This window comes from Hipposideros armiger, unplaced genomic scaffold, assembly GCF_001890085.2.
Source record: "Hipposideros armiger isolate ML-2016 unplaced genomic scaffold, ASM189008v1 scaffold_165, whole genome shotgun sequence".
Taxonomy (NCBI): domain Eukaryota; kingdom Metazoa; phylum Chordata; class Mammalia; order Chiroptera; family Hipposideridae; genus Hipposideros; species Hipposideros armiger.
The window spans coordinates 1,436,822-1,453,837 of NW_017731515.1; the positions used below are offsets into that span (position 1 = coordinate 1,436,822).

Below are 17,016 nucleotides of genomic sequence, written 5' to 3' on the forward strand. Positions count from 1 at the left end.
AACCATAAAATTATTTTCGTTGCTACTCTATAACTGTAATTTTGCTACTGTTATGAATCGTAATGTAAATATCTTTTTGTTTTCCAATGGTCTTAGGCGACCCCTGTGAAAGGGTCGTTCGACCCCCAAAGGGGTCGCCACCCACAGGTTGAGAACCGCTGGTCTAGATGAACACAAGGATTCCATCACAAAAGGGAACTAATGCCCTTTTATAACAAGCTGATTAAAGGATCAAATAGAATTTAACTCGACATCCTTGAGTTAGGTATAAAGCCTGATTTTGGCGGGGGGGGAATTAGGAAAGCAGTCTTTATTAGTAGGTGAGCTCAGAAGTCCCCCAATTATCAGAAGAAAAGCCTAATTTTCAAAATTTACCATCCTACATTGAATAATTAATGACTCAGTAATAGGGGAAGTTAACCTTTGAAGAATTACAGGTTGAACTGGAAATTTCCAAAGTTTAGGTGGTGGCTAGAATATAGGTAGTGGTGTATGTTAGATCTTTAAGATGCCAAGTTTAGAAGTGGCAGAGAGTAGCAGCAAAGAGCCAGGAAGGAATATGTTAGTCCCAACACATTATTTGCTTAACATTTTATGATCCTGTTTTACTTGATAAGTGTCCTAAAAGTTCAAATATCCGATTTTCTAGGGCAAAAATAGAAACCAAAAATAGAGGCAGGGGAAGGTAGATTCCTAGATTTGAAAAAGGCTAAAAAAATAAAATAAAGGCTAAAGAATTCTAATTTCCATTTCTTTAGAAAACATACCTATCTGGACTTCTTCTTTTAAAGAGGCCTATTATTCTAGTCACTAATATTGGAGCCACAGGGTTATGAACAGTATTACCATATTATCCATACTGACTTTACAGTGAAACATTAATAAGCGACACACTTTGTTTTCACTGCTCCTCCTCCCCAACAGGCTGGCTCAGTTTTTAGGCGCTTTATGTGCAGTCTCTTTACTAAAATGCATTTTGTTTCTCTGGAGGCTAAAGTGTGTCTAGGCTGTGTCCACATGCCTAACATTTCCTGTTCATCCAGGGATGGATGCTGTAATGGAACTAGATTGTGGTGGGAAATGCAGTTGACGACATGCTCCAGCCAAGTCCTCTGTATACAAATAAGGATGAACCACACGTCCCTAAAGAACTCCTAAAGAGAAACCAACCATAAAAATATTGACTCCAAACAAAGAATAAATCACTCACACATTAAAGTCTTCCTTGTAGATATCATCAGAATAGGAAGATCCTTTAGGTGTAGAGACGTGTAAGCTTTGCATGTTTCCCTCACAAGCAGCCTGGAATTTAATGAACACTTGAATTAATCTTTAGCTAATTGTTAGTAATTGACCAATTTCAGAATATTATTTTGAGCAAAGTATACTTAAATCATGTTTGAAACTTATACTACAATTTGGAGATTAACCTTAGAATTTGAAATAAAAACTGAACTCTGCTGTTTATCAACAAGAAGCTTCAAGTAAATGGCTACTAGAAGAAGATGTTCAAGCACATATAACATTCAGCAGCATATAAACGTTGAGAGTTCAGAGATGCTTGTGTATTGAAGGATCTAAAATAAGTTCAGTGTGACCAGAGCAAAGATGGTGTGACTGAAATGTCCAGATAGAAGGCCTGGAGTTGGGCATAAGCCAAGCCATCCATGACTCTGCCAATGATGTGAAAGTGAGTCAGTCAACAGAAGCTCTTCCCTTCCACGCCCACCCACCATCCTGTGCAGCTTGTGTAATTAGGTGGTTGTACCTGTGCAACCAGCAGAGCTTCTTTAAGCTGCCCTCTGGACATAAAAAAATTGACTAATTTTTTCACATCACCAATGGCTATGCAGTATGGAATGACATCATCCTTATCTTCCTGGATTAATTGATCAGCTCTCCTAATAAAATAAGAACAATTATTTTTACAAAATAATAATTTCAAGAGAGCCTCTACGTGCAACTAGCTTAAATCATTAAAAAGGATAATACAAGGACATAAAGGAAACAAATGTTCCAGATACATGAGGGGGGCTGGGCGTCCTGATCTTATAGATGATGAAGGCTGTGTGTCAGTCTCTCTATTCATCACTATCTGTCCATCTCTGCTTTTGTTCTATTTAAGTCCCAATGACCAACCTAGTTAATTCCACTATTAATGTTTAACATCAGGGTTTTTTAAAATTAAATTTATTGGGATGGCATTGGTTAGTAAAATTATATAAGCTTTAAGTGTACAATTCTATAATATAGCATCTATATATCGCATTGTATGTTCACCACCCAAAGTCAGTTCTCCTTCCATCACCATATACCAGGCGTGTCAAAAAAAATGTATACACATGACTTGTGTTCATCTTGTGTTATCGGTATATATTATAATTTTAATACAGTTTTTTATTCTTTCTTAAAATGTGTATACATTTTTTGGCACCCTCTATATTTGACCCCTTTTACCCTCTTCTACCATCCCCAACCTCAATTTTGTTGAACACTAATCAGATATATTCAATTTATACATTCCAATTGCCTATCTTTGGGTAGGTGTAGTAGATACTTTTGATGTTGTCTGCCTACCTCACTGTTAACAGTCTCCAATTCATAGGGTCATTGGGATTCTCCCCAACAGCTATGTTTTTACCATGTGACCATGTTTTTCCTTGTTATAGCTGTTTAGGAACAATATTCTCTTTCGGGGCACTTGGAATTAGGACTGAGAGACTGCCAATCAATCTTTCTGAATGGCTGGATCTATAAAACATAAACTTCGGAACTGTGGGGGATTTTCTGGCCACTATGTGATGACTACGGAGCAGAGAAAATCAGGTGTTGGTTTTCAAAGATAAATGAAATAGAATTTTTGCTGAGGTTAAAACAAAATTGTTTTGTGAAATAAATACGCTCTAGACTTTATTACGGTTTATAGGAGCAATAACATTCACAATTGTGCAATGAGGGTACAGAAACTTAGAATTATCCGGGATCGTAAAGCTTAGGGTAGGAGCCTACGGTCTGAGGGCTGGAGCCAGCCTGCACTTAACTTACAGTTGGGAAAGGAGGTGCTAGGGAAAACTGCTTTCCCACCGCAAATGCATTAATCCTTTGGGACTTCATGCTTTGTCTCTGATTGACTTTTATTTGTACATGTGAGGTGCAGTTGAATTTTTTTCTAAACCATGTACCATGAAATACAAATTTTTCATTTTTAATGCCAGATATAAGATGAATACTCATTAACTAGTACTCTACAGGCCTAGCAGTGATTGGCACATAGTGAGCACTAAATAAATATTTGTTGAATGAACAGAATAGATAATAATCTTACATTATGGGTTGAAATGTGTCCCCGAAAAAGATATGTTGACGTCCTAACCCATGGTATCTGTCAATGTAACCTATTTGGAAATAGGGTCTTTGTCAACGTAATTAGTTAAGACAGGGTGATTCTATATTAGGGTATACCGAAACCATATATGACTGGTGTCCTTACTAAAGAGTGGGAAATTTGGACATAGAGACACACAGGGATAATGCCATATCAAGACAAGGCAGAGGTTGGAGTGATGTGTCTACAAGCCAATGAGTGCCTAGGATTGGCAGTGACCAAAAGAAGTTGGGAAGACGCATGGACCTGGCTTTTTCTCAGGGCCTTCAGTGGGAGCCAAGCCTGCCAACAACTTGATGTCGGACTTCCAGCCACCAGAACTGTTAAGAGAATAAATTTCTGTTGCTGCAAGCCACATAGTTTGTGGAACTTTGTTATGGGAGACCTGCGAAAGTAATACATCTTAGGAAAGACCTTGTTTGTTTGTAACACTCTATAACAAGGACATCTAGTTATGCTTCCTCAGTTTTCAAACTCTTTTTCATCATCTGTACCTCCCTTATATCCATGGAGAGGAAACAGTAGGAATTAGTGTCTACGAGAAAATTTCCAAGATTATTTAGAAAATAAGTATTTCACAAACATTTGGTAACTTTTGGAAAATCTTACCACTTCTTTTTCAATAGCATCACAGTAAGTATGTCTACTGATCTGTCATTTCCTCCATTGACATGGGGAAATTTGCCTCCCACTGTATTTATCAGATGTCACGTCAAATATAAGAATACCAAAATTACTTATAACTGATTCATTTAGTTTATTGTATCAGTGGATATAAATTCATTATTTAAAAAAAAACATGAAAGTAAAAATCTTAAAAGCTGCCATCACATTTATATATAGCTTTTATTTTAACACATTTCAAAACATCTATTGGGACAGACTCTTCGCCTTACCTCTGCATTAACTTCTTCCAGTATTTCACAGATACCCCTGGTGCAATTGACAAGGCTTTGTCCCACTGAAATGGAAGAAAAGAAGAGTAGAAACACAGCCATTTTGATCGCACTATCTTACTTTCAACCCTTTTATTTGTGAACTCAGATTTATAATACAAGTTTTTAGAGTGTTTGGATTTCCAGGTGTTTTTTTGTTTGTTTGTTTTATCTCATGCATTCCACAGAATATAAATATTACCATACTTCAAAATGAAATGAGAGATGTAAATTCTATTATTTAGCAGGAAAAATCCAAAATCTGGAGAGTGGGAGGGAGGGAGAGACAGAAAGAAGTGTGGGTGGGGAGGATTAGTAATTAAAGTATGTAGTTTGAAAATATATTAACTCATTTCCAACACAGAGTAATTGGTTCTGTGGTTCTCTGTGTTCTCTGTTCAAAATAATACATACTGAAAATTTTATTTCACTGTTACTTATATTTAACAAATGACATTTATTTCTAATTTTATTCTCTCCCTACTCATTTTTATAAACTTTATCGTAAACGCTCCCTTTACAGTTAATAATACCTACCTTCATATTTTAGACATTATACTACTATTAAAGAAACTCATTGTTTAATCAAGGCTGATTGTGACGGTTACTTGAAAATATGAATTTCACTGAATTAAATTTAGAAGGGCACTGAGGAAAAAATATTCTGAAATATCATTACATGAATCAAAATGCCATTTTAATTAAGGCTCCAAAACAGTAGAGTTCTACTGCAATGAAAGCTATGAAATTGGTAATTAGCCTGAAATAATAGGTTAAAGTATAAATAGATAATTTTTAACATTATATTATTTATACCATGTTACCTGAAAATAGGGACTTAAAATACGTGTTTAGGGAAATTTATCTATATTATAGTAGGGACGAATGGAAAAAAGAAGTTGAAATGTAGATGAAACTAATGTCACCAAGCTCTTTTAATAAAAACATGTCTTGTAAGTAAAAATATTAAATGTTTTTCTAATTTTCTAGTATTAATCTTACAGAAATACAAATGATTTGTAAGGAGATGATATGAAAAATTATAAGGACATTCTTATTTCTAAAGGATTGTAAGCACAGATTTTTTATCCTTAAGTCCATCAATGAAATTGCACAACAAAATTAAGTTCTATAATCAGATACCTGGTTAAGGTATCTTCAATTAAATTTGAATTAAATATAGTTTAAAATTGCATATACCCAAATACAGAACACAGAAATATAAAGAATTACACCATTTTAACAAAATTTATTTATTCCTTTTCTTCTTGACTTTTGATATATATTATCCTTTCTAATAGTGCCTTATTTAAAAAGTAACTTTTAAGGGCCAGCTGAGTGGCTCAGTTGGTTAAGAGCTCGCTCAAAAGTGCGAGCTCTGAGCAACTAGTGGTTCAATTCCCGGCCTGAGCTGAGCTGCCACTGAGCAGCCAACAGGCGGCAGAATGGCTCAGCTAAATAAATAAATAAATAAATAAATAAATAAATAAATAAATAAATAAATAAATAAGTAACTTTTAAGTCATATCATTACTTCTACATTGCTTCTAGATTAAATACTTTTTAGTTTACAATGCCTTTTCAATGTGTTTTTAAATGACACTTTTATTATTTTAGGTCAAGCAGTAATTGTCTTTAGTGTATGGGGAAATAAAAAGGTACACTAAGTTAAATTTTGATATATTTTATTGGAATTGCATTGCTCAGTTTTACTTTATATTACTTGTAAGTATTTTTCATATCATGCTTTGTAATTATAAAATTAACTTAGAGCTTTGAAAAAATGATCAAGTATGAAATAAGTCCATGTCATTCTAATCTTTTTGTTGTTGTTGTTGAGCGGTGAGAGAATTTTGTTGAACTAAAATACACATGAGGAAAATGAAAAGCTCAATAAGTTTTCACAAACTGAACACACTCATGTAACCAGCACCCAGGTCAAGAAACGGAAGCCTCTTCCTTTTGCTCAATTTCAGTCACCACCCACCTTCCAAAAGTAAGCACTATGCTTAATTTTAAATTTATTTATTTTTATTTTTATTTTATTTTATTTTAAGATTTTTATTGGGGAATTGGGGGGATGGGAACAGTGCTGGGGAATTGGGGAAAAGGGAACAGACAAGTTGCTGTCGTTTTGTTCTTCAGTCTAATTGTGGAGGACGTTGCTTCACTGGCCCAAGTTGGCACCATCATTGCGCTCTTCCCGGGCAAGACAGATCAGTTGCCGGCTTCTGGACGGCCGCTCACTGCAGCTGCTAGCCGCTCACGCTGGCTGCTGGCTACACACAGTAGCCATGGCAACCCACTGCCACAGGGGCTGCAGCGTATGCCGTCGCCGGCGACTCCCGGCAGCCCAGCTCCAGGTTGAGCTGTTGTTCAGCATCTTAGCTGTGGAGGGCAGTGTCACTGGCCCTCATATGTGGGATCCGAACCGGGGCCCTCTGGCATCCCAAGCCAGTTCTTAACCATCGCGCCACTCAGCCGGCCCACTATGCTTAATTTTAATAGAATAGATCGTCCTAACCTTACTGAAAACTTCTGTTGATTCAGTCCTCTATATAAATCAGCATATGTCACCAAATGATCGCCAGTAGAAACCCTTCTTCTGGCCAGGGTGGGATTTAGTTATAACAGATATTAATCGTATTAACAAGGGGGATCCATTGTGAGCTACACAGATGTGTTTTAGGAATCGAAGACTAGCCTGGGGCAGTGGTTCTCAAACTTTAACATGTGTGAGGATAACCTGGAGGGCTTATAAAAGCTCAGTTTTTTTGGCTCCACCCCCAGAGTTTCTGACTAGGTTTGGGGTGGGCAAGTACATGCCTAACAGGTTCCCAAGTAATGCTGACTCTGCTAGATTGGATTTCACTTTGACAACTGTTCTAAGGCATACATCTGATGTCAGCTTGGCAGAGGGCCAGTTACATCTAGAAAAAGATACGCTTAATATTTAGTATTTAACTAGGACGTAGAATACTTTGTTAAATTCATTAATTTTGCTTTAATAGGACATTACCTCTCCAAGTTCAACCATAAGTTCGCAGTATCTCTGAATTTGTCCTAATCTCAAGTGGATTTCAGCAGCTTCTTTCAGTCTTTCCTCTTTAGTAGGAACACCAATACCACCACCAAATTTAGACATCTTGATTGTTGTTAGTTCTTGGGCTTCAGACTGGTTAAAAGGAAATAAAATTTTCTAAATTTTGTTACACAAGAGCTGGTGATAACAGATGGCCATAAAAGCATTCTATGGATACATATTTTAAAAGCATATAGCATTGGAAATTAACTATTTTTAAAAATCAATACTTCTTCTCTATAAAATATGGTACCTCTTTAAATACAGTGTTTTGGTGTGGGTGGGGAGCAGAGACTGGAGGTGCTTGGTGTGGGTGAAGAAAGCCTAAATCCCACTGTACTTAAAGCTCACAGAGCTTAAAGCTCTGTGTTGTGGTGATACAGAGGTCCGGAAGCCAAAAGATAGAGTGATAAAGTGATTTCTAGCTGGTGAAAAAATATATAAAGGCCTCTAATAAAAATTAAGATAACTGGTTTATTCTACTTGGCTCCTATACTGTCCATAGGGAACCATTACAGACATTATGTGTTTACTTTGTGAATAAAAAAGGTGCTTCTTTATGAGAATAACTGTTCTTATGACCATCAAATCCACATCCCTGGCACAATTCTTTCCATGCTCTGCCAGTTAAGTTCACCACTGATATTTCATGGCAAATATAAAAGCTATTTCTTCTTTCTGGTTCAGGACTGGTTAGTGGTTGGTACTGCATATCGCTCCAGGTATCAGGTAACTAATAATTTTGTATTAAAATTCATTAAGAGCCATAATACAATAACATATCTTAGAATACAGCCTATTAGGCCTCTGAGACTAGAATCATAATAGTCCATCTGTCACGATCATCTGGTTGTAGGGTAAACATAAAGTGTTTCAAGTAGTTCCAAGTGACCTTTGAAGAATTTCATGAAATTAAACCTATGAAAACCATGGCTGCCTTTATCTGTTCTCAAATAATTCATATGCTCATGATTGTTTTAAACTGAAGATTTATCTCCTCAATGTTCACTTATTTCAGTCTACCCACTCTAATTATATAAATTTTAAAAATAATCTTTATATTTTAATAGTGAAAAGGCAAAAATGATTTTCGCTTGAGCACATATTTGTATACTTTACTTACCATTCTGAATTTAATCAGATGCTTCAGATGCATTATTCCTTCGCAATAGTTCTGAGGAAGTAAGCTGTCATCCTGCCCTCTTATCACAGCGACTAAGTTCCACAAATTGTCAGTGCCACCTGGAGGCTGAAGAGTTGGTACAAAAATCCAAAGATGTCGTAATGAATTTGAATTCCCACAGCATTTTGCATTTTCAAAAATATAATGCAGGCATACATAATTTGAAAACTAACAAAATAATAACATGGTTTATCTCATTGTTTCCAGCTTCCATTTTTGCTTTCTTACAATGTACTGATTTTGTTCAGACGAACCCAATGAATTGGGATGATACATGTAAATATGTAATAACTCCATGACAATAGTTGTAACAATTCATTTCCGTGAAAGGGAAAATGTTCACATTTAATTCCTATAATACTTACTGACAGACATTTGGAAAACCATCTTAGTTTTTTCACTCGAGGGTTACCAGTTAGCTTCTCTATTTCTTGTTTAATATCTCTTGATACTTTACCACACAATAGAGGAGGGGTGCCTTGTTGTATAGCATAATCTGGAGAACAGACATCATGCAGTGAGAAAAGACTCCTATAATATGATTTAAAAATAAAATCTAATACATGCATATTGTCAATACCAGTGTTCCCGATAATTTCTTCCCAAGATCTGTCTGCCAGAATATTAATTTGTAAAGGAGTGATTAAAGGTGTTAATGACCAGAGTCTCACTGTAGAGTCACGGGAGCAAGAGGCCATCATGAAGGGGCGGCTCGGATGGCATGTTAAACCTGATGGAAAAAATAAACCTACTTTAACTAAACATTGAAAAATATTTTTATCTATATGTACTTCATAAAACATCTGGAGTTGAAGCTTCGAAGAAATGTTTCAAATAACATTTCTATCTTGGCTGAATACAAAAATGTAATAAATTATTGAGCATCTTTTGTAAGTGTGAAAACAATTTAAATAGTTATTAGAAAGCAAATGGTCCTGGATGAAAATGTTGCAATTATATTTCAGTCTGTTATACCAATGCAGTGCAAAGTAATCTGTGAGTTAATGGATAAATGGATGCATGGAAGTTCTGACTCCAAGAGAGAGTTGGGGACCTTTCAATTTAAAGTGTCCAGAAATGGCGTTCTCAATCCCACACTGCATCAATTAAAAGGTCATGGGATAAAGCATGTGGATACAAATGGCTAGATTAGGTTTACTGTCTTTAAGGAATCGTTTTTGCATTCTTAATTCACCTACTTACACCCACCCATTAAGATTTGGGTGCTACAAGTGAGAGTCAAGTGGTACACAAAAGATAAGAAATCAGATTTTCCATACCTAGCTCAATAATATTAAAAAATAAAACATTTCCCTAAATAAACAGAGGTAGAGGAATGGCTAAATAAGCTTTATCTACTTTACCATGGATTGCCTGTTTTACAACTTACTTGATGGTAAGAGAGAGAGAAAAATCCAAGCCATACATGTAAGTGTGAGTGTGAGTGTGTGTGTGTGTGTGTGTGTGTGTGTGAGAGAGAGAGAGAGACAGAGAGTGTGTGTGTGTGTGCAGAGACACAAATACACCTGCAGAGAGAGAAAGAAAAAGACTCCACAATGCTAACATTAGTTACATTCTGATCATTTCTGATGATGTTTTCTATTATCTTCTGTGTATTCTGATAGTTCAATAATAAACATGTATAGTTTCTAACGAGAAAAATGTTATTTAAAAATGAAACACTGCATGAAGTTTTCAAAAAATACTAAATTTCGGGGCGGCTGGTTAGCTCAGTTGGTTAGAGCTCAGTGTTCATAACACCAAGGTTGCCGGCTCAGTCCCTACGCCCTCCACAACCAGATTGAAACAACTACTTGATTTGGAGCTGATGGGTCCTGGAAAAACACACTGTTCCCCAATAAATAAATAATAAATAAAGTTAAAAACATACTAAACTGCTCAGAAATTATAATCATCATTAATATAGCAAAATTTAAAAGTACACAAAAAACACTTTACCGTATACATCTGCACCATGATCATACACAGTCTCCAAACAAGTTCCTCCTCGAGTGTCCCATACTTTTATAGTGTAGTCCCAGCTGCCAGATATCAGTAGGTAGGGGATCTCCGTATTCCACATCAATCCCCTCACAGGTGCACTATGCCCATTAAGAACACTGATGCAGGCATCCTGAGTATAATCCCAGATTCGAACAGAACTGAAACAGAATATTATGGATGTAATATCATTCAAGTTTTAATGTATCTCAAATATTAACATAGTCTTAATGGAGCACAATGGTGATTTCTCAGTATATTAAAAAAGCATTTTACGTTTCAAGATATGTGAAGATTCTCTTCTTAATAGCAGGTGGAAATGAACAATTAACTAGGCTGGACCTACCCTATTCTCATAAACAGCATTGTTTTCCTTACTTTTACTGGTCACTTGTTAACGATACTAATTATACTATTACACAGTTTATATGTTTAAAAAGTTACTTTCTTAAAATGAAATGTCCAGGGCAGATAAATCCAAAGAAAAATATGGTTAATAACATGAATACAATAATTTAAGAGCACTCAAATTATTTGTAAATGATGGAAATACAGCATGTATGATAATAGGTATTATTTGAAAAGTCAATTCATATTTATGCTTTTATCAATACAGTAAATCATTCCTTCAGGTTTTTGTCAGTAAAATAAGTTGCTTAGTGAGTGTGAAGTCACTCTCAGATCAAGTATAGAATTTAAATATAACTGGATACATGATGTTACTTAAATCTACTGATTGTACAAAGTGCAAATGTTACTGAAATAAAATTTGAACTCGAACTTAAGACCTCCAAATGCCAACTTTGCTTGGACAATTCATACTAATTTTCAGTCACAGATTTACATCAACCTGACAATACCAAAATAATAATATTTCAAAGGTTATATCACATTATAAAAGAGACATATATTTTTATTTTTTTAAGGCCTGTCTCTTTCTGCTTTATACAAAAAGACTTCTTTTTCCCTTTATCCTAGTACAGGACAGTGTATCCAGATATATCATAACTTATTTTTTTGGTGCTACTTTCTTATATATGTTAGCATTTAAATTCTTTTGTTTGATATCACACTTTCACATGTGAGACTATACTAAAGTGATTTGTATTAAAATACTTTCATGTTATCATGGGGGCACTACAACAAAGGTCCCTGCTTTTATGACATAAGTTAGATTAGGCCAACATTAAGCTTTGAAGTCCTAATGTATATTTTTTGATCAAACATAAGAAAGCTTGTGTTGACTCCATAAGAACAGCCCGAGGCTTCCAGGTTGCAGTTTAGTATCTGGGAGTTCTTAATGAGTACATTGGCAATTAGTGGTTTCTCTACAATTTTGACTTTTATTTAAAGGTGCTAGATAACTTGTTAGGTACAACCATCATCTATAAGGCCACTAAAGCAGCCAATAACTAGAATTTTGAAATGTCTTTCAACTTTCATTACCATAAGTCAGTAAAATGTTTACTGCTGTCTTTCTTACAAATGTTTCTTAGACAATAATTGAAAATTATACCTTTTTTTCTGTAGAGCAGAATTTAGACTCTAAAGTTTATGATAAGAGACTGGAACAATCTCAAAAGGAAGCTTATCATAAGTAATATTTCAAGTGATAGCCCACAGAAATCTAACCATTGTTTTTATTATTAAATTTGGATTCATGCCAAAATTTCAAGATTGAAATACTTAATTTTCAATATTAAACCTTTGGTTACTATACATCATGACTTTTACTTGCATAAAGTAAGATTTTTCATACCTCAATTTAGCTCATGCTTAAGTAGTGACCAAACTGTATGATGCATATCTATCTTATTTAAATATAAAATACAGACAAGACTTCAGAAACTTCCACAAACCCTGAAATAAATGTTAAATCACTCTCATTTCTAAAATACCTTCTCTTCATGCTATAACATATGATCATCTTGTTTTAGTACATTCTTAATGAAAACAGCGTATAGCTGCTTTCCATATTAAGTATGTGACCATTAGTAAAAAATAAATTCTTCTCTATACTTTACATATTTATTTGTTTCAGGTCTTCCCTTTCCCAACAGATCCTTTTAAAATTTTTATTTCCATTAACAGTGTTGCAAATGAGTTAGAAATGAGCATCCATAGTAAGCAAAGTAAGAAAATAGAAATCATGACTGTGGTGATATGAGCATGGCAAAATTTAATGTACTTTTCCTTGAAAGTATTGGGTTGTCGGGAAAGTCATGACGTATTTTTCTCTGTTTTTCAATGCAAAAATGCATCATGACTTTCCTGACGACCCAATAATAAGGTACTCATTAACTGCCTACATGTTAAGTACATATTTAAAGTATTTCCACATACAAGTTGGATCATATAAGTAAGTACATTTCTAGAAAATTATAAGCTTGTGATATTAAGGCCTAGAAAATTAGAATCTAAAAGCACATACCCATCATCAGAACCACTGCAAAGAATTCCTTCCCTCAGAGGAGACCATCTAACATGGAACACTTTGGCTGTATGCCCACTAAATATTTTCAATGGTTGATCGGAACTGGTGGCCACATAATAGACACGAACATTTTTGTCTTCGCAGCCAGTGGCTATCATGTCTCTGAAATATTGTTAATGGCACATTAAAATATGAAAAAATTGATATTATTTGTTAATAATAATTTTAACTGTATAGAGTACTAATTTCTAAAACTAGAATTTTTTGCTTCCTTAATAAAGTTAGACTAAAAACTCACATAAGTAAAAACATCATTTGTAGAAACTGCCCTAGTATGGAGTTTTTATCCCAATGTTCCCTTTTAATCAGTTGAATTTTGGACCCAACTGTCATAGAACACCTTCCTCAAACTTCAAATGGTTGATTTTTGTCACATGGGTTATAAAATTTATATTTATTGAATCCAACTTGAATAAATACACCAGTTTTCAAACTGGCATGCCAATCTGCAAATGTGCAGGTTATACTTACCCACAGAGGGTAAGGCCCACTGAGAAATGGGCTGGTTTCCATATGTGGGAAATGTATTTCACATAAGAAAATATTTACATGTACACACACACACACACACACACACACACACACACACATATATATATATATATATATATATATATATGCAGGTACCTAAGTATAAAATCTTAGAAATATAATAATAAACACTCAATAAATGCACATATGGACATCTAAATTATATATTCAGCAATATCTTATGAATAAACTTTTATAAATTCAAAGGCGTTTTTCACTTATGTCCTAAGATGCTAAGTGGAATAGGAATACAGAATTAGAACATTTTTAAAAGATTTTTTAAAATAAAATTGAAATTTATGAAGTAGGCTTGCTTGGTAGTAAGCATGATAATTAAGTATGAAGGACTTTTTTTGAAAAAAGCTTTCCTAACCAACAAAGCATACTGCATTAATAACTAGTTTTTATTTCAACTGGTCATGTGCTTTTAAACCCTATGAAACCGAGAAATAAGAAAGCAGAACTATTCCATTGGTCAGATACAAGGTAATTTGTACACTGAACACACCGTTTGGCTATCATATACTGCTACAGAAAGATATCACAGTTGCTAATCTCACAGAATTTACATTTTGAGGGTGAGATAGCCAATTTCATAATTTTATTACAAGGCATATTTTAGGAGAAGTTTACCTAATATAGGGTCAGGGAAGACTTTCCTGTGGAAGTAGTTTTGAGCCAGAGCTCAAATAGGTAGAAGTTATCTAAATCCATTCAACTCGGGTGGGTTGTGTGGTTTAGGTGGGGAGTGAAATCTTAGATAAAGGGGGACAGCATGAGAGAATGCCTTGGGGTGAAAATGAACTGGCTGGTTCAAGAAACTGAAAGCCATGGCTGGGTGTAAAGAACAGGGAAGAAAGGCTTGGGATGAGATTACTGAAGTACACAGGAACCAGATTAATCCTAGATTACACAAGGATTTCCCTGTGGGGCTCCCTAAGATTTGGCATTTTATCCTATGATCAGTGGGAAGCTACTGAAGGATTTAAGCAGAACAGAGGGCTCAGATCTGCATTTTTAAATGCTCACTCTGACTGCACATAGAGAAGGTGGAGGGCAGAGGAAGTGGTGACAGAGGGTGTGAATTCTGGAACTGATTTAGAAAGCTTTTGCAGAAGTCCAAAAACAAACAAATGTTATTGATTTAATGGCAGGAGAGATCCTTGGAAAAAGTAGAATATTAAGATGGAGGATGTGAGAGGAATTGATGGCTGACTGGAAACAGAAACTGAGAGGTGATGAGGTATAATACTGGGGGAGGAGCTAGTCATGAGCTCATTTTGCATATAGCCATTAAGAGTGTGTTATAAATTCTATATTTACTGGAAGAAATACATAGATCCATTATTTTGTATAATATGTGACTTGACTCAGAACACAAATATAATACGCTTTAATATTTTAATACATAACTTTCCACCTGTAATATGGAAAAGCATGAGATAATTCACATTATTTTCACAATAGCTATAGAACATTTGCATTTTAAAATATAATTTATATCCCATCAAAGAGAGGCTTGAAACAAGATTTTTGAAAGTACAGTGACTTAAATCAATTTTGGTGGAAGTTTGATTTGGTCTAATTTTTAAATCTAAGCTGAGTTTTTCATGGTAAATACTAGGCTCTTAAGCAAAGTTGACCTTTCAAAACCATCCACGTAAATTTCACATGTTGGGAATAATCCAGTGTTAAGGTATTAGCATTAGGTGGGGGGTAATGGAAAGTCATGGCAGAACAAGACCATTGCATAGATCCCTACAAGGGTTGGAGAAAGTGCCATATTCCTCTGATGAAACCGCTCATAGACTGGACTGAATTCCATTTTTCATTAGTTAGCCATATACTTCTGAAAGCATCAGAAAGTTGCCCTGAAAGTAGGAAATCGGTATTTCTAAATCATGTAAAAATTTCATGAAATAAAAGTGGACAGCTAGAGTAAATAAACAATTACAAGACTAGCTAGACAAGAGGAATATTATCGAAAAAGAGTGATGGGTAACACCTTTGGGAATAACATTAAACTTCATGGTTATTTAAAATCTCTGAAATGTCATTATTATTTATTTCAGGAAGAAATACTTACTTATTGTTTTGGCTCCAATCACAACCAAACACCGCAGCAGGATGTTTGTATTTGTGTAGCACTTTACCATCGATTGCTCGAATAATACTGAAATTAAATGTAATGTGTTAACAGAAAAAATTTTTTTAAAAAGTACATTTTACATACTTCATTCAACAAAGCCAAAACTGTATAGCTCAATCATAAGTATTTTAGGATAGAGATATTGTTTGCAAAGCACAGAGAACATTCAGAATACTGTGTAAATCATATAACCAATTAATTATGAGTAAACATATTTACATCACATAGTACTAATTATGGCAATCCATTGAAATGAATTTAAAGAGGATAAATTTTGATTTACAGACTATTTCTTAAAAAATCTGTTTGGACTGAGGAAAACCATAGTTTATACATATATTTTAAAGCATAATGATATAAGTAACATATTAGATGTTCAGCTTCAAAATGTACCAGTCCAAAATTTATATTTAAAACAATGCATTTATAATGCTGGTTACATGTTTTATTATACTAAGTCCAAGGCATGTAAGTTGTAACATTTTTCTATCATATTCTAAATGATATAACTATAAATATAGAGGACTCCTTCTCATTAAAGGGATCCTATATACTTTAACTGCAAAAATAAAAGAAACTCTAATCCCCAATATATAATTATAGTATTACCATAATGCAAGCTATTGATTCCTTTAGAAATAAAAAAAAAAAGAAGTTGTGCATAAATTAATGTATTGCAGGGCTTTAAAAGCTTTTGGAAAAGGCCTTCTAAAACATCATTAGGCTCACCAAGACTTTTGAGGTTACTGGGAATGCTGGTGACCTATGCTTACAAGTGTTTAGTCATTGACTTAGTATATTTCAAATAAGTAGAGTCCTGACAATATATGGTAAGGCTAATTATGTATCACCTAATCAAGAAACACTTAAGCACATCTTTTGTATTTTGGTATGTATCAATTAGCAAATAGTTCTTCTCAAGGGAGAAAAATCACTAATGTTGTTATTTGTGAGTATTTTAATTTCCTGGTGAAGAATTTTGGTTTCCATAGTACTATCTTTTCCACTGAAATTACAATATTGAAATTAAATGTTCCACTGAAATTAAAAAGTAAGGATAGGGGCGGGAGGGAAAAAAAAAGAAAAAGTAAGGATAACAAAATTGGGCTGGGTACAGCACAACCTAAGAGAAAACATACTAAATTCTTAACAACCATGAGTGCCTACCATATTTCCCCATGTATAAGACGCTCCCATGTATAAGACACACCTTAATTTTGGGGCCCGAAATTTGAAAAAAAAGTATTACATAAAGT

The 17,016-nt window shown here is 34.5% G+C and overlaps 1 protein-coding gene across 1 annotated transcript in view; it reads right to left on the bottom strand.

Moving 5' to 3' along the window:
• The window catches only part of WDR17 (WD repeat domain 17), a 138,546-nt gene that overhangs the window by 34,567 nt on the left and 86,963 nt on the right, over positions 1–17,016 (bottom strand). Inside the window, exons 12-21 of the mRNA XM_019651731.1 lie at positions 15,698–15,784; positions 13,018–13,182; positions 10,545–10,747; positions 9,166–9,315; positions 8,951–9,081; positions 8,526–8,651; positions 7,340–7,495; positions 4,282–4,346; positions 1,769–1,901; positions 1,211–1,302 (exon numbers count right to left, since the gene is read on the bottom strand). Coding sequence (XP_019507276.1) covers positions 1,211–1,302; positions 1,769–1,901; positions 4,282–4,346; positions 7,340–7,495; positions 8,526–8,651; positions 8,951–9,081; positions 9,166–9,315; positions 10,545–10,747; positions 13,018–13,182; positions 15,698–15,784 — 1,308 coding nt within the window. The remainder of the gene's footprint in view (positions 1–1,210; positions 1,303–1,768; positions 1,902–4,281; positions 4,347–7,339; positions 7,496–8,525; positions 8,652–8,950; positions 9,082–9,165; positions 9,316–10,544; positions 10,748–13,017; positions 13,183–15,697; positions 15,785–17,016) is intronic.